The sequence below is a fragment of the Glycine max genome, chromosome 16, assembly GCF_000004515.6.
Source record: "Glycine max cultivar Williams 82 chromosome 16, Glycine_max_v4.0, whole genome shotgun sequence".
NCBI classification, from domain to species: Eukaryota; Viridiplantae; Streptophyta; class Magnoliopsida; order Fabales; family Fabaceae; genus Glycine; species Glycine max.
Genome location: NC_038252.2, coordinates 27,709,643 through 27,734,605, shown reverse-complemented (window position 1 = coordinate 27,734,605; position 24,963 = coordinate 27,709,643). Strand labels below are relative to the sequence as shown.

The 24,963-nt window shown below is 34.7% G+C and overlaps 1 protein-coding gene across 1 annotated transcript; it reads right to left on the bottom strand.

The window, feature by feature from the left end:
- Positions 1–16,581: 16,581 nt before the first annotated feature.
- LOC100801970 (histidine kinase 1) lies at positions 16,582–23,790 on the bottom strand. The gene is made up of 13 exons (XM_006599261.4): positions 23,331–23,790; positions 22,906–23,148; positions 22,018–22,815; positions 21,553–21,800; positions 20,927–21,086; positions 20,649–20,775; positions 20,455–20,544; positions 19,680–19,874; positions 19,467–19,536; positions 19,222–19,264; positions 18,774–18,914; positions 17,550–18,698; positions 16,582–17,172 (listed from the first exon to the last, which is right to left on the bottom strand). The coding sequence occupies exons 1-13, from the start codon at positions 23,514–23,516 to the stop codon at positions 16,957–16,959; spliced, it is 3,666 nt and encodes a 1,221-aa protein (XP_006599324.1). The 5' UTR covers positions 23,517–23,790; the 3' UTR covers positions 16,582–16,956.
- Between the last annotated feature and the right edge of the window lie 1,173 nt (positions 23,791–24,963).

The window sequence follows — 24,963 nt, the reverse complement described above, 5'->3', positions numbered from 1 at the left end:
GTAGAAAATTGGAAACTTTGTGTCAAACTTTTTGGCTAAAGAAACCTCTACTCACCCACAACACACTTTCTATCCCTCTCATTCTCTCCATTGATGATATTTGCTTTTGTTTTATACTAATAAATAAGCAAATTATAATCACCCCATTAACAAACTAATTTTTTTTAGTAATCCATCACTACAAAAAAAATATTTATGACGCAATATTTTCCACCAAATTTATTCCGTCAGAAATATCATATTTTTCCACGGCTATTTTTGAAGGAAATTCCTTTATTAGACTCTGGTGATAAGCAATTTAAACTTGTTTTTGTTTGTATGTTTTATTGTACCAATTATTTATTCATATTTTTATATGTTGTGATTTGATTTTTTTTAATCAAGACATGCCTTTTAAAAAATTACTCTTACAAAATCTTACCATTCTTCAAGGAAAAATAGAATATATAATAAAAAATCAATAATTATATAATTCTATAATAAAATGATTTAGTATATTAGTTACAGGTTCATGAAGATATACTTCATATGTAGCAGCATGTGGTAATAACTAAAATTTCATCAGATAATTCGACAAAAAAAATGATGTTAAAAATTTTAATAAATAAAAAATATAACTATTAGGAGCTCAATTATCTACTATGCACTACACGCTAAAGGTAATCTTCTTTCATGCTGATTCTTGTTACTGATCGTGTATTTATAACATGGAATTGGATAATAAAACTGAATTCTACTAATTGTCCAGCTGTCCTGTAACTAACTTGAAAATAGAAATGTAACAGAATTGGTTATTGTCTCAAACCAATTCCTACAACAGAATTATAATTGCTTTTATCATATTATGTATTCAGCAAGAATATAACTGTGTAATTTAGATATAATCTTGATAGTGGGTTGGTTTCTTGATATTTCTCTTGGGCCTATCCCTGTTGGGTGCTTCCTTGCTCATCTGCGTTCCATTGCTAACAACACCCTCCCCTGAAAATTCAATCTCGTCCCCGAGGTTGTAAGCGGAACGAATAGAATCCCAGTTCTACCAGGAAGTGTCCTCTGGTGCTAGCCCACGCCATTGGACCAATACAGTGCACGATGGTGGGTCAATGGTGGTGTCATATTTCTAGTCAAGAAAGGAGAAGGGTTCGACGAGAGGGTGATGATCTATCTGCGTAGGAGGAAAGGGGTCATCATTGGGTGGAGGTGGGCCGTGGTGTGGTTTTAGGAGAGACATGTGGAAAACAGGGTGTATCCTTGAATCCACCGGCAACTGAAGGCGATAAGCCACAGGCCCAATGCATTATGTGACTCGATAAGGTCCATAGAACCTTTTTGCAAGCTTGCAGTAGTGGGGACGCACGGAGAGTTGTCTATATGGTTTGAGACGAACATATACCAAATCGCCTAGCTGGAAATGGACGTCCCGACGGTGGCGATCAGCATGGTTCTTCATAGTCATTTGTGCTTTCAATAGGCAATTTTGCAGTTTGGTGTGCAGAGCTTGTCGGGTGGTAAAAATGGAGTCTGCAGCCTCGACGGGAGATGTGCCGGTAGTATACGGGGCCAATGTTAGAGGTGGTTTGCCATACGTGATCTCGTATGGAGAAATGCCGGCAGCAGAGTGGGTTGACGTGTTGTAGCTCCACTCAATCAATGAAAGAAAAGAGTGCCACAGGGCAGGCCTGTCATGGACGAACGAGCGGAGGTGTTGCTCGAGAGTTCGATTAAGAACCTTGGTTTGTCCGTCTGACTCAGGGTGGTACGCTGTGCTATACCGGAGTTTGGTGCCACTAATGCAGAATAATTCGCGCCAGAAGGAGCTGAGAAAGATGGGGTCTCGATTGGACACCAGGCTGCAGGGAAAACCATGCAGTTTGCAAACAATGTCGATAAAAAGACATGCAACCTTGTGGGCAGAATACTATGGCGGTAGTGCTCCGAGGTGGGTTCCTTTGGAATAACAGTCAGCAACCACCAAGATGGTGGTGAACCCGTGGGATGGCGGGAGGCCGGTGATAAAATCGAGAGACAAATCCTCCCACAGGCCAGAGGGAATCGGAAGGGGTTGGAGCAGGCCAGCGGGTTTGCGGGTTTCATACTTCATCTGTTGGCAGACGAGGCACTGAGAAACCATACGATGGACATCACGGTGCATGTTATCCCAGAATAAGGTATCGTGGAGGCGGCGAAGAGTTTTAGTTTCACCCATGTGGCCACCCAGGGGAGTGGAGTGGAATTCCTCCAGAAGCATGGGGATGGAGGGGTTGTCGGAGGGCAACCACAGTTTGCCGCGAAAGTGTATTCTACCGGAAACAATGGAGTAGTCAGGATGGGCCTTGGGTTGCTGTTGAAGCTTGGCTAATAAGTCATGGTATGCGGGGGATTGTTGCACTGAATGATGAATGCCGGCCATGCAATCCAAAAGAGGAATGGATAGAATCACACATTGACCGTTGGGGACAATGCGAGAGAGAGCATCTGCTGTTGCGTTGCCGGAGCCAGAGCGGTATTGGATGGTGTAATTGTAGCCCAAAAGCTTGATCAAGTATTGTTGTTGCTCCGGAGTCTGAATGACTTGATTCATCAGGTCCTTCAGGCTCTGATGGTCGGTGATGATGGTGAAAGGATGGCCGAGGAGGTAGTGTTGCCATTTGCGAACCGCCGAGGTGATGGCATGGAGCTCCCGGACGTAAGTGGAGGAGCGTTGCAGCCTCGGGCAAAGAGTCTTGCTAAAAAAAATGCAATTGGATAAGCGCGTTGGGATAACACGGTGCCTATCGCGAGCCCAGAGGCATCTGTTTCCAAGCAAAACAGAATCGTGAAGTCCGGCGGAATAAGAACAGGTGCAGAAGTCATTACCTGTTTGAGAGTGTCAAAGGCGCGCTGGGTATCATCAGTCCAGAGGAAGCTGTCCTTGCAGAGCTAGGCGGTCAATGGTGCTGCTAATAGCGCATATCCGCGAATGAAACGCTGGTAGAAACCAGTCAGGCCAAGAAAACCGCGAAGGTCCGTGGTGGTTTTCAGAGGTGTCCAATCCAATATGGCAGAGATTTTGGAGGGGTCAGGTGCTACACCCTTTGCCGATATGATGTGGTCTAAGTATTGGAGTTGAGTCTTGGCAAAAACACATTTGGGCTTGCATAGATAGAAGGAGTCGCAGGCCAACACCGTGAAGACTGCCTCGAGATGAATAAGATGATCAGCCCAAGAAGGACTATAAACTAATATATCATCAAGAACACAACAACGAACTTGCGCAGGAAAGGCTTGAGCATTTCGTTCATGGTGGCTTGGAAGGTAGTCGGGGCATTACACAGCCCGAAGGGCATGACACAATACTTGTAATGGCCGGAGTGGGTGCAAAAAGCAGTTTTATGGATGTCCTCCTCTGCCATACGAATTTGATGAAATCCTTGGCGCAAGTCCAGTTTGGAGAAACACGAAGCCGCACCAAGCTCGTCGAGGAGCTCATCAATGGTGGGCATGGGAAAGTTGTGTTTGATGGTAATGGAGTTAAGGGGGCGATAATCAATGCAACAACGCCAACTACCATCTTTTTTCTTAACGAGGAGAACAGGGGATAAGAATGGGCTATGGCTTAGTCGAATTAAGCCAGAATCAAGCATAGTCTGCATCTGCTTCTCGAGTTTGGTTTTTTGGCTATGGGGATAGCGATATGGCTTTACTATGACTGGTTTGGCGTCAAGGGTGAGATGTATATGGTGGGAAATGGGGCGGACAGGGGGTAATTGAGATGGCTCCTGGAAGAGGTGTTGGAATTTGGCCAGGAGATGGGGTAAGGCATGAGGTGGTGGATCGTTGTCGGTGAGTAAGGTGGGGGAATTAGTAATGGAGAAAGAAGAAGCAGGGCCGCCACGGCCTGCGTTTGAAGCATGTGCCGAAGTTGATGGGCTGAGGCAGACGGGGGTGTGATGGGAACATCTGCAATGAGGTGGACAGGGAGGCCCATATGGGTGAAGGTCATGGAGAGGGAGGTGTAATCAGTAGTAATTGGGCCCAAGCCCTGTAACCATTGGACCCCAAGGACTAGGTCAGCGCCGCTTAAGGGTAACCCGAAAAGGTCAGTAGTGAACTGGTGACCTTGGATGTCGATGGTGACTTGAGGGTAGCGACGAGTGCAATGGATAACGCCATCGTCACCAACCATGACGGGAAGGAGGGTAACCGGAGTCAAAGGGAGACTGAGGAACTTAGCCACGCGCAGTTGCACAAAGTTGTACGTACTACCACCATCCACGAGGATCGTGAGCTGGTGACGGTGGACAGTGTCATAAACACGGAAGGTTTCGGGGGCGCGCATGCCGGGCAATGCATTCAGGCTCAACAGGGGAGAGGATTCCTCGAGTGGGGTAAGTGGTGAGGTTGGCGGAGGGGATTCGAGTGGTTCTGAGGACAAGGGAAGGTTGGCATCGTCTGCTGCAATGAGAAGATGGATACGGGGGTGGCAGCGGTGCCCCGGAGACCATTTCTCGTCACAGTGATAGCAAAGCCCCTTGTCGCGTTTCAAGGCGATTTCCTTAGGAGAGAGGCAGCGAACGAGGAGTTTGGTTGTGGAAGAAACAGAGGGTGGCGGTGGGGGATGGTTTGGGTGTTGATGAGTGGTGGTTACATATGGGAAGTGGGACGGTGGCTTCGACAGCGGTCGAGGAGCTTATCTTCTTGAAGCTTGGCCAGTGCCATTGCCTGTGGTAAACACATAGGTTGTAGAGCCTGGACCTCGCGTCGTAATTCGGGGGATAGACCCGAAATGAAGCAACTCAGCAACAACGGAGGGGCGAGCCCGACAACGCGGTTAGCAAGTCTCTCGAACTCTGAGAGGTACTCGTTGACGGTGCCCCTTTGCTGGATTTTGAAAAGCGTTCCGTAGGGGTCGTCGTAGTACGACAGGGCAAAACGTGATTCTAAGGCCTGTAGCATTGCTTGCCAAGATGTGAGGAAACCATTCCTCGACATCCATTGAAACCAGCAAAGGGAAGGCCCTCCATGTAGAAGGAAGCCACAGTCAGGCGCTCAGCATCAGAAACACCTTGATAGTCGAAGAACTGCGTAATTTTAAAGATCCATCCGAGAGGATCTTGGGCATTGAAGCACAGAACTTCAAGCTTCATGTGGGGACGCAAATGGTGGAAAGGAGGGGGTGATGGGGGTGTTTTGGGTGAGGGAGGGGCAGTGGTGAGGGCGACAAGGCGGTCAAGGACTGAATCAAGTTTCTGGTTGAGGTCTGTGTTGGCATGGGAGAGAGTGGCCTGGTGTTGGGTGAGCTTATGGACGGCCTCCTCGAGACATTCGAGGGATATGTTTGACGGGTATTATGTTCTAGCATGGAGGCAGGTCGGACCAAACTATTAGGAGCTCAATTATCTACTATGCACTACAAGCTAAAGACAATCTTCCTTCCTGCTGATTCTTATCACTGATCGTGTATTTATAACATGGAATTGGATAATAAAGCTGAATTCTACTAATTGTCCAGTTGTCCTGTAACTAACTTGAAAATGGAAATGTAACAGAATTGGTTATTGTCTCAAACCAATTCCTACAACAGAATTATAATTGCTATTATCCTATTATCCATTCAGCAAGAATATAATTCAGATATAATCTTGATAGTGGGCTGGTTTCTTGATATTTCTCTTGGGCCTATCCCTGTTGGGTGCTTCCTTGTCGATCTGCGTTCCATTGCTAACAATAACTATGATTCTATTTTTACATTATCAAGGGAATTTTTTTAATGCCATTAAATGACACATGAGCTTCCCATAAAAAGTATTTGATTAGTTTGTCACTTTAACGAGCACACCATGCTTAGAAAAGGTTTATGTAAAATTAACACAAACAAGGCTTAAACATATGAGAATTTAATTTAAAAATTCAATTTACCAAAAACTTTACATATAATATCATGTCAAACTATTGATATTGTGGACAAATCAATGGACTACCAACATCACTATTACATAATAACCTATTGATAGTTTACAGCAAACCATAAGATCAAATATTAAAATTACAAGCACTAAAATATAAATAAAAAAATTTATTAAAGTACTAACATAATCCTTAATTTTATAGGGATAAAAATAATTATTTAAACCCATCAAAAATATGATGTGTTATTTTATCACAGTACGAGAAATGCAATACTAATTTATCTTTACATGAATGTTTTACACAGATTACGAATTTCAAGTTTTTGCACTTGTGTTCCCAAGAAAAAAAAAAGTGGTTGCACGTCAGAGTATTTTTACGTCTTTCTAGGATTGATATCATATCATGAAAAGTCTACTTAGAACTAATATGAATAAATATCATTTGTCATTTGGCTAAAGAGCAGAAAATGCAAGTTTAATTTGTCTTGATATAAAATTTTCACAAAGACTAATAATTTCAAAGTCTATGCAATCGTTTTACTTTTAAAATTTGATGTGATTGTGTGCTTAATTTTCTAAGCCATTAAAAGAGTTAGAAAACAAAGAAGACCACAATATCATCTCTTTTTTGTCATTATTTAAAAGTACTAATATATTTTGATACATATGAAAATTTTAAAAAATTATAGTGTATACGCTATTTATTTAAAATATAATCTTTATATTACAATACAAAAATATCAATATTTCATACTCATACAATCAATATGAATATAATAAAAACTATAATTTGTCTAATTATTATTATTATATATATCATTATTATATAACAATAACATTTACAATATTTGCATTATATTACTATTAGACTCAAATAAAAATCAAATTTTCAACTATATTATTCGTTGAGAGATTCTTTTAACTAATTTCGTATGATATATTTATTGGTCTTCAAGCTCCACTCAATTTTATCAGGGACGAACAAACAATCATTAATTCATTATATTGTAATATGTTTATAAATGTCTCTAAAGACATATTGGTCTCCAAGCTCCTATGATGTACTTATTGGTATATTGTAATGTGTTTATAAATGTCTCTAAAGACATCTTGGTCTCCAAGCTCCTATGATGTACTTATTGGTCTCCAAGCTTCACTTCGACAAATTTACTATTCTTCGTTGGGTGTAAGTGTCTCATATTAATTAATATTTTTAGGTAAAGACATATTCTGAATAAGAGAAGCATACCGATGAGCCACGATGATAGGACCCTTGATCAACGAAATAGAATGAGGAGAATATACATTTCATGACGCCCTGTCAAATTCATTGTTTTTAAAATCTAGCTTGTCCAACCCTTTATATAACACTGGAAAATATACATTTCGTGGAAATTTAAAAAAAATATTTTTAAAATTAAAATACGAAGACTTCATATACGAGGTTTATATATTTTAATTTTCTTTATTACACTTGGTATAAGCAATTTAAACTTGTTTTTGTTTGTATGATTTATTGTACCATTATTTATTCATATTTCTTAAAAGTTTTTATGTGATTTTTTTCTTTAATTAAAACATGACTTTTAAAATAAATTCTCTTATAAAATCTTACCATTCTTCATGGGAAAAATATATTTTATAATAATAATTATATAATTGTGTAATAAAATTATTTCATATATTAATTATTGGTTAATCAAGCTCTTCTTCATATAGTACCAGCAAGTTGTAACAACCAAAATTTCATCAGATAATTTGACAAAAAAAATGATTTAATAATTTTAATAAATAAAAAATATAACTATGATTTTATTTTTATATTATCAAGGGAATTTTTGTAATGTCACTAAATAACACGTGAGCTACACATCAATCCATGACATAACATGTAGTTACATTAATAGTGTATTGACTTATCATGTTATCAAAGATTTTATCTATAATTCATATATAATTATTTTTGATAAATTATATTTTTAAATATCTCATCAACTAATCTTACATTTTTCATTGTTTTAAACAATCCAGCTTATTAAAAAATTTACACATGACACCCTGTCAAATTCATTGGTAACGTGACAAATCAATGGCTTACCAACATCGTTGTTACATAATAAATAAATGTTGATAGTTGATAGTAAGGACTAAAACCAAATATCAAAATTAAAAGGACTAAAATATTAAAAAAATATTTAAAGTACTAAAAGAATCCCTAATTTTATAGGGACCAAAATATTACTTCAGTCCACCACCAAGAAATATGATGTGTTATTAGGCCAAAGTAGAAGAAATGTAAGACTAATTTGTCTTTACATGGATGTTTGGCATAGACTAGCAATTTCAAGTCTTTGCACTTGTTTCCAAGAAACGAAAAAGTCTTTCCACTTGTTTTTAAATTCACCAATGGAGGGGAGATATTTTGCATCGGCTGAAACATACTTTTTGAATCAATTCTACAACCAATGTGTAAATCTTGTCTATGTAAAATGTATTCCCTTTTTTACATTAATTGTTTTGCAAGTGATAATTGTTATGTATAAGTATATTTAGGGGTTAAATGATATAGGAATTGATATTTTTTTCTCTCTTATTTCTTCCTTTTTATGCAAATAATGGTTATTTTAACATCATTTAAGGTTTTGTACATAAAATATTAAAATTGATGAATTTATGATGCTTACTAAAGAATTAGCACGAAAAAATAAAGTAAAGCCCAAAAGAGCATATTAGCGCATCGATCTCAGACACTTAGCGCGAGGCGCACAGGCTTAACAGGCACAACACGCTTAGCGAAGTAGGACTAATTTAGGAAAGTAAGTCAAATCAAGAAAATGAAGGCACGTTTAGCGTGAGACACGCACTAAGCACGAATACGTTATACTCGCTAAGCACGAATGTTGCATAAAAATCAAGTTGATCTATACCTATAAAAGAAAGAGAGAGAAGAAGAAAAAAAATACATATAAATTTCAAGAGAATACAATTTTTTAAAGAAGACAAAGGCTTGAAGAATGAAAAGTTATCATTAAGAATCATTTCTTCCCTTCATCTCCTTTTCTTATCTTCTTCCCTTTATATTTACATCTCTCTTGCAATTGTAAGGTTTCCTATAACTATGAGAGGTTAAACTCTCATTCTTGGGAACTTGACAAATCAACTATTCTTAATGTAATTTTTTCTTTCTATCTATTTAATATTATTACTTTTGCATTATCCTTTCATGTGCCTAATTTCTTTGTTTATAGATTAATTTGCACAGTAAGTTTTAGGAGTGACATTGGAAAACATTATTTTCTAATAGAACTAAAAAAGAGTATCTACAATAAGTTCATCACTAGGGATAAGTTGATTTTATTTAGCATGTTGTAGATCTTTATTCTTAATGCAATTTAAGTATTTGTTATCTACAAAGGAATTGAAGAAAAAAAGATAGATAAATTAGACTCTTTCACTCGAAGGATCTTGATTAGAATATATTAGTAGATGCAGGAATAAATTGGAATAATTATAAATAAAAAATAATAATTAATATTACATCAAAGAATAGTTCTGATAGGCTAAGTTTCCAGCATTCTCATCTTCTGAATTTAACTTCTATAAGAATTGGTTTTCTTCTCTTTTCTATTTTTTTATTAATTATGTTAAATTCATGTTTAATTTCTTATCTTGTTTATTTTAATTTACTTTTCTACCAATTTAATTTACTATTTTTTCTCACAACCTTTTTAAATAAATTTTCTTTAAATTCTTTTATTAATAAAAAATTCATCTACCTAAATACAAACGAAGTTCCTAAGATTCGATACTCGAACTTTCATTTTAACTTTATTACTTATGCTATTTTGGTGTACTTGTCAATCTTTCAACAATAAGGAACATAAAAAGTGTTTTTCTACATCAGTTATGAAACAACCATGGCCACTCTTTCTATCATCAATTTCTCTCCCACAATAATCAACAAATATCCACATGAAAATCACACCTGAAATGTTCTTTTCCCCATTCAAATAATTACTCTTTAAAACTCATGAAATAAAAATAAAAGGGAACAAAGCAACCACAAAATGTAAAAAGAAAAACCAAAAATAACAAAACAACCCTCCTCCTCAACAAGTTTGGATGAGTTATAACATTCAAAAAGAAAATCAAAAGAAAAATTGACTCAAGAGGTTGATCCAACCTAACTCGCGCTTAACCTGCCAAATATATAAGTTGATCGTATTTTGATAATAGGTTCAAAATCTAAACTTATCTTGCTCTATTCGGCATACCAAATTGGGAAGGCTGTTGAATCCAAGAATGGACCCTGCAGCATGCAATAAAAGCAGCAAAAGTGCATAAAATAGTTTCAGAAAATAACAACTCATTATATTTTTGTTGATATGAAATGACTAAGAGTAAAACAAAGATCGGTGACTGTGATCAGTTTTCTCTTAAATCGTCAAGTATGAAAGATGGAGCCTGCGGTAGGATTTATATAGCTGTTAGTATGGCTAAACAACAGAATTGTTTATTCTCATTCACTTATCTAAGAAAAAAAAAGCAAATTTTCTCTTTAAAAATTTTTTATTTTTAAAATTAAAATACCAAGACTCCATATACGAGGTTTATATATTTTAATTTCCTTTATTACACTCAGGTGATAAGAAATTTAAACTTACCATTCTTCATGGGAAAAATATAGAATTTATAATAAAAAAAATAAATAATTATATATATAATTGTGTAATCAAATTAGTTAAACCCACCAAAAAATGTGTTATTTTGGCAAAGTAAAAGAAATACAAGATTGATTTGTCTTTACATGAATATTTTGTATAGACTAACAATTTCAAGTCTTCGTGCTTCCTTTAAGAAATAAAAAAAAATCTTTTGCACTTGTTTTTAGATTCACAAATGGGTTTTTTACATCAATTTCTACATTGTAAATCTTCTCCATCTAAAATGTATTTCATTTTTGAATCCAGTTGAATCCAAGAATGGAACCTGAAGCACGCAATAAAAGCAGCACAAGTGCATACGTTAGTTTTGAAAACAATTATTGGTCATTATATTTTTGCTGATACGAAACAACTCAGTAAAATGAAAATCCGGAAGAGTGATGATAGTACGACCATACGAATAAGTTGTTAATTCTTGTTCAAAGACAAGTAAACAAACTAAGTTTTTCAAAAGTAAATTTTTAGAATAAAGAAAAAATATGACGACATAAAACATAGTATGGCTAAATGAGAGACTTGTTAATTCTCGTTCACTTATCGAAGACAACAAAATAAGGGAATTTTCTCTTAAAAAAACTTTATTTTAAAAATTAAAATACAAAGACTCTATATACGATGCTTATATATTTTAAATTCCTTTATAGCAATTTATAATAAAAAATTCAATAATTATATAATTGTGTAATAGAATTATTTCATATATTAATTACAGGTTCATCAAGCTCTACTTCATATTGTACCAGCAAGTTGTAACAACTAAAATTTCATCAGATAATTCGACAAAAAAATGATGTTACAAATTTTAATAAATAAAAAATACAACTATGATTTTTAGTCTTTCAATGTTTTTTTTTATTTTAGTCCCAGTAAAAAAATTCAAAAAAAAATCAGTCCACGTTATCAAAGATCTTAATAATAAATAATGTGTAATTTTTTAAAATCTCTCATCAACTGTGGGACTTTCACCACATTCCTCTATCTATGTGTAACCACATCTCCCCTCACGCTCAAGACTTCTTAGAAAGTGGATTTTTCATTAGCTTAACTCAATCCTATAAAATCGGCTTGTAAGGTGAAGATGACTCCCCACTTATATAATTTATCTAGACACTATCTTTATTCGATGTGGGATTTCAACAAATTATTTTGAACAAACGAAAATTTAAAGATCCAGGTTGCTACAAAATATACACATGACAGTAAAATTAACTCATTAGTAACCGGACAAGTCAATGGACAATCAACATCACTATTACATAATCCGTAAAATGTTGATAGTTGATAACAAGGAATAAAACCAAATATTAAAATTACAAGGACTAAAATATAAAAAAAAAAAATTTAAGCCCACCAAAAAATATGACGTGTTATTTTGACAAAGTACAAGAAATGCATGACTAATTTGTCTTTACATGAATGTTTTGCATAGACTAACAATTTCAAGTCTTTGCACCAGTCCCCAAGAAATAAAAAAAGTCTTTGCACATATTTTTAAATTCACCAATGGTGGGGAAATATTTTGCATTAGTTAAAATGGGCTTTTTACATCAATTTTACAACCAAAATGCAAATCTTGTCAATGTAAAATGTATTCCCTTTTTTACATTAATTGTTTTATAACCAACATAAAAAGTGTCTTTTTACATCAATTATGAAACAACCAATATAAAATTGTCACTCTTTCTGTCATCAATTTTTCTCCCACAATAATCAACCCACATCCACATCAAAATCACACCTCAATCATTCTTTTCTCCCATTTAGATCACCCTCTTAAAACTCATGAAAGAAAAATGAAAGGAAACAAAACAACCACAAAATGTAAAAAGAAAAACCAAAAAGAACAAAACAACATTCCTCCTCGACAAGTTTGGATGAGTAACAACAAATACAAGAAAAAAATCAAAAGAATAGTCAACCGTCGGGTTGATCCAATATAACTCACGCTTAACCTACAAAATATATAGGTTGAACCTATTTTAACAATAGGTTCGAAATTTAAACTTATCTTGCTTTGTTTAACATACCAAATGGGTCAATCCAATGGATTGAACTTATTTTGTCATCCCTAATCAAAATCTCACAATTAGAACATTGATCATGGAAATCAAGATAAGGAGCTTTATGCTAATAATAAATTCCCCAAAGTAATCCTTATTTTATAATCAGAATCTACCTATTAGGCTGCTTCAAGAACTTACAAAGATTAGGTCTTAATTCAATCAAATTTCATAGTTTCTTGAAATAATTGTTTAAATATATTTTTGGTCCATCAAATTTAGATTACTTTTGTAGTTGATCCCCCAAATTTAAATTTATTTTTAGTCCCTTAATTTTAAAAAAAAAATTCTTAGTCCTCCTCCTACAAATAAATGCCACAAGTTATGTATTTAAATTGTCAAAAATCAGTCAAGAGGGCTTAAAAAACATTTTTCAAAATTGAGGAACTAAAAAATGAAAAATTAAATTTGGAGGAAAAAAAAATAATCCAAATTTAAAGGACCTAAAAATATATTTAAATTTAAAAAATTGATAAAAAAAAGTATTTTAAAAAAATAAGGGAAATCTTAATGTTTAAAATTACTAGCATGCTCTAAAGTAAAAGTAAAGTAAGGTCCTAATATATTTTCTAATTCAAGAGAATAAATGAAATGATGACAAAAATTCCTAAGTATTTAGTATGCTCCCTTCAAGCCTAGAAGACATATTCTCTTAATTGTGAACCAAATTAAAGGTTACATGAAGGAAAAATTAAAAAAGATGCACTTAGCCAATGTAATAAGAGAAAATTGTGGGACAACGTGATAGTTATTGTGGTTTCAGTGGTAAAGTGGTGGTAAAGTGATTGCGCCGGTGGAAATATTAAAGAAGAGAAATATTGTTAGTGACATTTTTTTTATCTATGAACTATGCAATACACATAATTACTCAATTGTTTTCAAAATCATTTTAACTCGTCGGGTTTTCACAGTAGATCTCATCACAATACTCGTCGCCCTTAAAGGGTCTTACAATTGTGTGATCGCACAGTTCATAACTCACAACTCAATACACACATATCAATACACATTTATTTTACCATTCATCACAGGTTCAATTTATTACATACTCACAATTTGAATCACCATTTCACAATCTCAATATAACAATTTATACAAAAGGTTTATCACAACTTAGGGAATATAACCCATCAAATAATTTCACACAATTATATCAAAATCAATTAATCCAAATTATAGGTATAAAAAGTGAAAACACCAATAACACTCAATTTTATCAATCAATTTGCATCAGAACATCAATATTTTATTTATAATCATAAAGAACAAAATTATAATTCAATAAATATCCCAAAATAAACCTCAATTTAATTCTCTAAGGATCCCTACACATGTTCATTCTAACCCTAATTGCGATAAACTCATCCCTTACCTCTAAGCGGGCTCACGTGTATTCTGACAGCGATAGCGGCATCTCTAGCAAATTCTTGAGATTTCTCAATTTTTTTCTTTGAATGCTTTGATAGGGTTCTCAAATGTTGAAGAAGGATTGAAGCCTCCATTTTGTAATGGCTTTGTGCGATTCGGTTTTCTCTCTCCATGTATATTATTTCACAAATCCCAACAGTGGAGGTGTGCGGAATTGAATTTTGAACCGCATATCAAAATATCATGACGATCCAATGGTGAACGAGTCCGAGATCATCGTTTTTCTAAGACAGGTTTGGTGGTATGCGGGAAAAGTGAAGGTTTTGGGTGAGGAGAGGGGAAAAATTGAGAGGAAGAGGAGACATTTTGGGTGTGAAAACTTACTTAGCACTTCTCTATTTATAGGTAGGATATTTACAACTTATTATTTACTCTATTTATTTATTTTATTATTTTATAAAAAAAGAACTCTATTTTATTTCCTATCAAATGAATAAATCAATTTTTTTTTCTTCAAACCATTATTTTGATACAACTATTTCTCTTTATTTAATTAATGATAAAAATCTCATTATTTTTTAAAATTTTATTATTATTTCTTTTACTAAAAAGTCTTTTTAATTTATTTACGAAAAATGAGATAAATGGGATGTTACATAGTTAGTTGCACTCTTGTGTTAGGAAGCCCACCCTTCCACAACACTAATTGATTCCCCCCACAATGCAATTGAAAGGTCCTTCTCAAATGTGGCACTACATGAACAAAGAAAGAAGGAATCCCGTTGAAGGTCTCTCTCTACTTCAAAACAACACTCATTTGTCATGTTTCAAGACATTTTAACTTTTTTCTAATAAAATAGTTTATTAAATTAAATTATATATAAAAATAAAAAAAATACAGTTGACACGTCATTTTATTGATACATTTAGCGTGGCTCTACACATGTATTATCAACATGTTGAATTTTTGAAGTTCCAGGACCCAACAAGAAATAAATTTTTTTAGGAATCGGTGCCAAATTCAGATATATTTTAAGGATGTCCAACATATTTAAACCATATTTTTATTATAATGAGAATATTTCTCTGAAGGAGGAAAAAAACTTTACCAAACAAATATCTACATGAATATGATTCACTGACTCATTGCTTGTGGAACAGGATTTGAAGTGTGGCATTGCTAATTTGGAATTTGGCTTCATCAGTAATTTTCTCTTCTCAAAAGTCTGTAATGATGCCTCTAAATATGTGTTCTGGGATGGTTATCACCCCACGGAGAGAACTTACAATATACTTGTTTCAGAGGCCGTTACAAAGCACATTGATAAGTCTGTTTAAAATGCTTTCCTTTCTAACTGAACACTCCAGTGAACTTAATGCTGAGAAGGGAATGTAAATAATAGTATACAGGACCAGTCTATGATAGCAGTTCGGTTTATGTTTTATGCTTAATGACGTACTCAGGATCCAACAATGCTACTGGCAACATTTTCAGGTTTTAATTAATAAATGTGACAAGTCCTTAGGTAAAGGATATTTAGAAGCGCCAAGAATCAAAATAATGTCACATTAGTTAAAATTTAAAAAATAACAAAGACAAAGGGAGACAATCAAAAAGGAAAATAATATACTGTATCACTGATCTATCACCACTGCTCTTACTCATTTGAATGTCCCAAAAAAAATTCAATTGCTCAAATGATATGAAAATCAGTAATACATCTAAAAGATCATAACAGTACAAGCAATCACTTTTGGCATAGCTTTGACAGTGAAGTGGTAAAGTTAGGACTTAAGACATTTTAAATGCAAGCATGATTACGGAAGACATCTCTAATAAAAGCTAGAGATTACTATTGGCCCTAACAAAATTGCTCTTGGCCTATACTAGCCAAGGGAAATTACCACCCCACCCTTCCCCACCACCCCTATCTTCATTCTCCTCTCCCTCCTTCCCTTTTTTCATTCATTCTCCCTCTTTTCTCTTTCCCTCTCCCTCTGTTCCCGCTTTTCGCTCTCTGCACTCACACTAAGGTTTTTTTCTTTTTTCATTTTTGTAGTCAAACGGAATAATGATTCTATTATAAAATTTTGTACAACGAAATCACGATTCCATCATGCAACAACAACACCAAAAATAACGGAATCTTGAGTGTCCTTGTGCAGCTTTGTGAATTTATTTCTTATAAAATGAGAATAACAAGTTTCTTGTTACTTGTTTGGATAAATCTTTTGCGGTATAGTTGGATTTCAATATCTGAGAGTATCCTTTCCCTTTCAAGTACCTATTTTAACTCTTTAAATAACCCTTTACTACAAAAAATCTTGTTGAGAAAGGTAACTATTTTAACTTGAAACACACTGATAGTAAAGAGAAATTAAGAGGAAGAAAAACATTTGTGACTGCAGTGACATACTGCTTATTTTGCAAAAAGTATCTAAGGAGAGATGTGCTAACATTTATGAGGGAGAAAGAATATTATCTAAGTGCACACACGGAAGGAGTGTTAAAGAAAGAGAAAATCAGGAATTCAACCAATGTGACAGATGACAAATAGAGGCCATAGCAAAAGTTATTCTTATTGGGTACTTTATAGTTCATATTTTGATTTCAGCTTCCATATATCATAAACAAATAGGTAAATAGATTAGGTAGTACAGACAAAAAGTTCTTTCTTGTACAAAATGTAGTCACATTCACATAGAATTCGGCCTTCTCTGTATAGTTGAAGAAACAAAGGGCAACGAGTTTCAGTCATTTGCTGTACAAATGAAATGAGTTAATTCAGGAAAATTGGATTACGTTTCTGGAATTTGTATGTTAAGCCATGTTTCTTGATGTTAATATTGGTAAACTTCTGTACATTTCTAGGTTGTCAAAGACAACCCTTTACTAGCCTTCATCAGAGTCAGAAGTTAGGATGTCCTTCTCGTGAGTGAAAGAATGGTGGACTCCATCAGTTTGAAGTCAATTGGCTTTGTTAAATAAGCATCCATGCCCACCTCTAGGCACTTGGCTTCATCACATGACATTGCATGAGCTGTAAGAGCAACAATTGGAATGTGCAAGTCAGTTCCCACTTCCGATTTCCGGATTGCTTTTGTTGCCTCATAGCCATCCATCTTTGGCATCTGTTTTTATTTTACAAAAACAAAAAGAATTGCAAAATCAAGGCTAAAATACATTATGAAATTGACTTCTTTTTAGAAAAGAACTATTTAACACATTGAGGGTTCTATTCTTTGTTCATGAAAATTGGTAGAATGGGGAGGCACCTCCATTACTACTACTACTGGATAGGGCACCAATGACATGTTGAGGCTGCCAGTAGAGGCTCATCCAGATGATTTCTGTATAGGCGCTAGCCGCTAGGGGGTTTCTATTCTTTTATCATTGTTTTGAGTGAATTGCATTTTATGATGGTAATTGCTTATGGTTTTGATCCTAAGTCTATTATTTAAATTGAAGCATTACTAATATTAATATAATTTTTTCTCCTAGTTCATACCTGACAATCCATTAGGATCAAATCATATGGAGGGCAACCGAGAATCTCAGTTTGAGATGATCTTGTGTTTCTTTCCTTCAGGAGAGACTCCCTTATACAATCTTCAACACCAGGCATGCCATTTAGAGCATCCACTGCCTGTTGTCCATCACCTACAGCTACAACGACGGCTCCCATTTTTTCAAGCATTATGGTTGCAACCCTTTGAATAACCGGTGTATCTTCTGCAAGCAATATCCTCAAACCTTCAAGAGATTTCTTTCCAATCACTGCTCTACTTGAGCTACTGGCCCTACGTGTTTCACCATATTCAGAATCTTCATCTTGAGCTCCTGTTGATGATTGTTTAGTGGAGGATGATTTTGGTGTGGCGTTTGCACTGACATCATTAGAGTTGAGGCTGCTCTGACATAACTCTTCTTTCCTATGATTATTATCTTCCATTGTTAATCCAACTAAGTTATTTATCTGGTGTTGTGATGATGGATCAGATCTCGCTACCTTCTCTCTTTGTTTATCTCCACAGGCACTAACAGGATTAGAACCACCCTTTTCGGATATGTCTGAACCATCCGAGCTTGCAACATCACATTGAGTATAATCAATCTCAAGACTCTCATGCAAATCTCCCTCTTTCACAGTAGCTCTTGGAGTAGTCATATTTTTCTTTTGCAGCTCTTCATTTCTCTCCTTTATGATGGCTTCCAAAATATGAATCATTTTTGTTTTGTAAAGGGGTTTGTTCACTGTCAGTGTATGTCCTTTCCTGCGAAGCTCCATCTTTATGGAATTGGAGGAGTCATGGTTTAGCATCCACACGAATTTTGCTCTCCCATAGTATTTGTGAAGGAAATTTATCTGTTCCTTCCATATATCTGTGCTCAAGTCAAGTAGTCCAATGTCAACAGCAATGGCAAAAACAGGGTTCCTCAATTCCTGTATGCTCAGTAATCTTGACTTTAAATTGTCATGAACTGAATAGTTTGCATCAAAGCCATTATTATGAGATGAACTTCTTGCATGAAAGAGTACCCTAAGAATTTGTGTTAATCCATTCCATTCTGCTGCCTCCATAGTGACCACACCATTTTTCTGTAACCACTTAGATGTAGCTGATCGACCCATGTTGCCGTGTAGTGCAAGAAGTACCTGCATTGACACATCTTATTTCAAGGCCTGCTAATTATCTTTGCAGTCACTCAGTGCCAAGGTGATTCTACTCACCACTAAGCCCTTGTTAGCAAAATCTACTTGACAATGTTGTTCTGTGGCATCTACAGGTGCACTGAGACGCAAGCATAATCTCATCAGTGTTCCTGGGCCCTCCTTTTTGACAACTTTGATTTCTCCACCCATCTTATTAACCTGCCACCACAGAATAATAAAGACATAAAATGAAAATACATACAACTCAGAAACTCGTGTAATTTTAGAAGAGAAAGGACAGATGCAAGTGAATTTATAGATCTTGAGTGCCAAACATATATCATGAGTTTCTCGTTCATGTTATGTCTAGAACATGCAATTGATATAAGTTTCACTTATTTGTGTGATGTAATTAGATGCTTATTCTGGCACAGGTGGACACCTTTTGACTTTTATCAAGAACATGCATTATGATGGTAATTGTTCTTGACTAGAGTGAAACTTTACATATTGAGGGTCTACTCACCAAGGTTCTGACTATGCAAAGACCAAGACCAGTACCTCCATGCCTGAAATGAAAAAATGTTTCAGCATTTAACATTCAAAAGGTTTTTTAAATTACTGTTGGATATAGGTTCAAATTAGTTTGGAAGTTCAATGTCCGTCTTGTTGTCTGTTGACTCAGACAACAAGGTCATGCTAACCTGCTAGCAAAAGAGTAACATCTAACAGATTTATATCTTGTCTTCGTTAAAAATTTAAGTCACTTACAGTCTAGTAGTTGATGGATCAGCTTGCTCAAAGCTTTCAAACACAGATTCCCATTTACTTGGGTCAATACCTGTGAAGGGGATAATATGAGATAGCCATATACATGTCAAGAAAAAAGGGAAACGAAACAATAGTTTGAAAATTGATTTTTCTTATGCCACATAAGGCGTGATTTTTCATTGCAGTTTTTCTATTCAAGTTTTTGGTTCATACCACAGCCTGTATCATCAACTTCAAACCAAAGTATGATTTTGTTATCTCTATTGGAAGTCCTCTTTGCATGGTTTTCATGTTGCTTTGCTCTGGTCTTTTGTGAACACCGTGATTTCTTTTTCTCTAGAGGAAAATTTGTATTATCACTGCAAGAATTTGGGTTTTCACACCATCCTCTCAGAATAATGTGACCCGCTGTAAACCATTTGAAAGAGTTAAGCTTAGTCTTCCGAGTTTCAGTGCTTCATAGATCCATAGTAATCGAACCATTTGTTAAATCTTTGAAAAATCTTGAAAACATACTAATGATTGTTGATTCAAACACAAGTTTTCTCAAGTACAATATAGATCAGACTAGTTTTTCCCTCCTATGATTGAATAATTAGAATTAGCAGACATTAATTCAATTTATTTAATAAATTGACATCAGATTTTTTAAATTAATTCAAACGAACATGGCTCAACATTTTTTTTTAAAATGAACTTAAATTTATGTTATCATAACCCTCCCCCATATACTACATAATACATGCCTGAAAATAAGCCTTTTATCATCTTCGTAGGCAGCTGAACTTTTATTATTTGAGACAACTATAACGGTATTGGTGAATATGGAAGTATATTTAATGAACCAATTAAGAAGTTTTGTAAGGATTTTTTGCCGAAGCATATAAAGTTCAGATAATAATAATAATACTTTCTCTTGAACCATAGTTTTATTTTCCACCACCACTTCTGTATTGAAAATTTTATATAAGAGTGAGTTTTGACTTACATAGAGTAAACTTAATTGAGTTGTTGATCAAATTTGCAAAAATTTGAACTACTCTAGCAGAATCGCCCCGAACTAGCTTTGGCATATCATCTGCAACAAATTAAATAGATGCATCAGAAACTTGTTGTGATGATTTCTTATCACCTGCTTTTCGCTGAAATTAAACTCTTATGCAGACAAAATAAGATTCATACCAGAAAGGTCTAAAACAGTCTCTACATTGTGGTTAATGCACTGCACAGAAAACATATCTACAAGCCCTTCAAGTTCCCGTCCCAAGTCAAATTCTGCATCTTCTAGGACCAGTTTTCCAGATTCCACCTATATTCTATAAAATATTAGAAATATTTTTTTGGAATGAAGGCAGTTTTGTGGCAATGGTAAAAGAAGTTTGGCATTGGAATTCATTTCAGTAATTGCTGCAAGTGTGAGATTAAATGTTCTTGGACAAAAGGCTTAGCTTATAGCTCACCTTGCTCAGATCCAAGATGTTATTAAGTAGACGAAGCAGGGCAGTTGAGCATTTTCTTATTTGAGTAACTGTTGCACATTGCTCATTTGTGAGTCGGTCATCAGATATAAGAATGTCAAGTAACCCAATCACTGCGGCCATTGGTGTCCTCAATTCATGACTGTAATGCATCCAAGAAAAAGCTATTTAAGCTCATTTGTGAACACAAAAAGGAAGGATCTTCGTATACATGTGAATCAAATAACACACGTTGGTAATCCAGGTCTTAGGCATGTTACTCATTCTCCTTAAGTGAACATGTATTTGAGTTTAGAGTAGCTTGTGTACAGGGTTATTTATATTATCTTGTTTATTGAGACCAAAGAACATAGTTTCAAACAACAATGGTTTGTCAACACATAAAGTAGCTGTCTCTTTCTCCTTCAAACCCCTGATCAACTGAGACATATTTTTCCATATTCTCTAAGTTAAATAATTTTGAATCATAAATTGGATAAAGCACATGATATATACGTGTTTGATAAAAACAAGATGGACACCTTAGACTGGAGATATTCATTAACTTTTTTATATGATTTCAGTTTAATTAGTGTTCTTTAAATTCACACTGAACTTGAAAAACCAACCTCATATTTGCAAGAAATTGACTTTTGTAGTTGCTTGATGCCTCTGCCTTCCTTCTTGCTTCCAGATGACTGATCAGTTCTGCTCTGAGTTTCATTTCCTTTGATACTCCATTAGTCAGTATCAAAATGCAAACACATCCAATGACAATAATACACAATGATGCAGATATCAGAATAACCAATGTTTTGAAGGCTCTTTCATCTGCCTGCCCCATGATATGCTTTCTAGGTATGATGATTACACCCACCTGCACAAAGTTTAAGCTAGTAACTTGTAAACAAGAAAAAGGTATAAATTATAACGGGGAAGTTGGTAGTAAAAACTGAAAAAAAATAGCAGCAGAAATTTTTCATAGAATTTATGTTTAACAGAAATTGTACTACTTGATCATCTATATAGATCATTGCATGATTTTAAAACATAAGATCAAATGTAAGGAACAGGTGAAGTGTCTATAAATGTACCAGAGGAAGTCTCTTCAAATTCAGGAAGAATGAGTCGATGTAATATTGTTGGCGGCCTAGCCTGACATTCTCTACATGAAGCTCATGACTTTGAGGGAAATTGTTCCCATAGGTTTTCTGAAGCCACTGAGCTCCCTCTCTTATTACTTCATTTTCACAGTCAACAGCCATCTTAAGCTTAGGAGGTTTGGTAGTATTTGACAGTAGAGGTGCATTTGTGGAAGTTGCAAGTAAGTAACCTTCTTGGGAGGTCAAATACATGTGACCACTATGTTTCTCAACTAGCTCTTTCATGAGCTGCCCCACACTGTAAAGTGCAGTTGTGACACCCACAACTGCCACAATGCTTTTATTAGAAGAGTCCCAAACTGGCAATGCTGCAGAAAGCAAAGGTGAATCTGTAAACTTGCTAACAGCAACGTGCCACGAAGCTACACCGTCAGGTACTTGGGAGAGGCCGGCTATATTGATCGAGTCTTCTGGTGCAATTGGCATTACTTTTCCAATCTTCTCACCACTGACGGGATCAAGTGGTTCGCGATACCAAACTGCAGCCTTGTGACCATGAATGTCTTTATCGTTCCAAGCTTCACGCGAAGAATGCGAATTGATAGCATTGTAGCCACTGGCAGCCATGGAGTAATTAGCAAGATCAGAATAAATGTAAAAGGTATTGTTATCCTTCAGGTCCCTATGGAATGCTTGGACAAATCCATTCTTGTATTTGACAGTTATTGAATTGAGAGCCTTTTTACTAACAAACAGAGCCCATGTTACAGCCCTCATCGCGTCATACATCTGGTAAGAGTTGGAACAATACTCAAACTTCAAATTGCAAATGGAATCAAACATAAGAATAGCATAGAAAAAGTTATCAGTCAACTCAACCTCAACTTGGTCTGCTTGAGTGGCAAGGTTGGTGTGGCTTCTGATCACATATTGAGACAGCTTAACCTGAGCAGTTGTAATTTCAGCAGTAGAATTCAAAATGTTCCACATCCTCAAGATGGGGCGTTGAAGAAGTTCATAACGCAGGTCATATGCCAAGCTATTAAGAGACTTTGTTGTATAAATCTTTGTGAAATGCCATGTTAGGAAAGTGAGCAGACCAATCAATATGGCTAGCATGGCCTGCATAAAGCAGGATAATAGCTTAGTCCAACAAATTGTGACTTCAATCATATTTGCAAAAAGGGTCTAATCTTTCAATTGCTTTTTAAAGAATCTATTTCTGCACATCAACCATATTGTAATTGCAGCTGTAAAACTCAATCAGAGACCAAAATTATAATCATAAGGAAAAATTAACTAACCATGATTGCTAGACGAACCACAAAGACACTGTAGTAAGATGAGAGACATTGAGTGCTGGCATACTGAAATTCTTCCTTTTCCACATCCCTGTGGAAAATTCTTCTGCCAGTTGGAGTGGTGCTTCTCTTCCAACAAGTGAAAAAACTCTGTAATCTATCAAAAACGTGTATGTACTTGGTACTCATTGGCTACCTTGAACCTGGAGAGACCATACAGAACTTTCAGAAGAACTTTGGTCTTTGTCTTCTGTCACATATAATTCACTGTTGTGTTACTTGAAGCAGCTATGAGCATATAAAGTAGCAATTCAACTTTGTTTGTGTGCTTGAGAGGGGAATAGCTATTCACGAATTTTGATTGGACAATAACACTTCCCTATTAAAATCACGAACCTATCTAGGCTAAGATTGTACATCTACCCTTCCTAGACTCTATTTAGGTGAAGTCATGTCACCCTTTTAACACTTGTTTGTAAGATTACAAAGGAGATACAAAATTTAATATATTTGTGTGGCTGGCAGAGATAAGCTTTTCAAATATTTTTTTCCACCATAGTTTCCTCCGATCGGACAAGCAAGAAATTAATTTCTAATAATAAATTAAAATTTAATTTTATGTGTTATCAATGTATGGAATTTTATATTATCAACATGTCATAAATTATGTTATATAAGACTTTTAAAATAATTAGTGTAGAACTCAACAAAACAAACTTATCATATAGGTTAATTTTGGTCAATTGTGTAAATAATTTTAATTATCCCTTTGATGTTTATACATTTACCATTTTTGTGGTTTAGTCCTTATACTTAAAAACTAAATACTTTAGTCTCTACACATGTTCTTTTAATTCCATTTTACTCTCTATAATTATCATTAAGCATGTTTTAACTTAGTGAGGTAACACCACCACAATTTGTGTCAGTTTAGAAGCTATCAAAAATTTTGTAGCGGTTTTACGTTGTTATTTTTTTTATGTCAGTTTTGCTAAATAAAGTTAAGATACACTTAACATCACGGATCCAAATAGAAATACTTTTTTTTTAGAGAGTATACCATCTAGCTTCTTAATATATGGACAAAAACGTAAAATAAGACCCAAATAAATAATCAAACCTACCATTTTCTCAAATATAAGAACCAAATAAATAATTACCCTACTATTTTATCTAAAATCAAACATTAATAAGACCCTTATCAATAATATTCTTCCTCCCACAAACATAAATCTCGAAATGAAACCAAAACTACATAGTTAAGCTTAATTCATATGAAATCCTTACACTGAAAATAAAATAGGTTAAATTAGTTTATTAGTCTCTAATTTATTTTTAAGCTTTGATTTAATCTTTTAATTTTTAAATTAATTCAATTTGATTCTACTGTCAAAATTAGATTAACAACGTTAAAAAATCACATTTTGTGATTGGTTAAAATAACTTAATAAGAATTTTAAACTTCTACAGAATACACATTTAGACACTAGCATTAAATTTAGATGATAATATCAAATTAAACTGATTTTAAAAGTTAGAATATCACATTGAAACTAAAAAAATAAATGGCCAAATTGAATGTTAAAAATAAATTTAAAGAAAGAAACTAGTTTAAGCAATAAAATATACAAAAGCT

Coding starts and splice junctions, on each gene's coding strand:
- LOC100801970 (XM_006599261.4), bottom strand. CDS start 23,516: ATGAGTACCAAGTACATACACGTTTTTGATAGATTACAGAGTTTTTTC. Junction 18,915..19,221: donor TTTGCATAGTCAGAACCTTG/GTGAGTAGACCC, acceptor CTGTGGTGGCAG/GTTAATAAGATGGGTGGAGA. Junction 17,173..17,549: donor TGATCCTAATGGATTGTCAG/GTATGAACTAGG, acceptor AAATAAAAACAG/ATGCCAAAGATGGATGGCTA.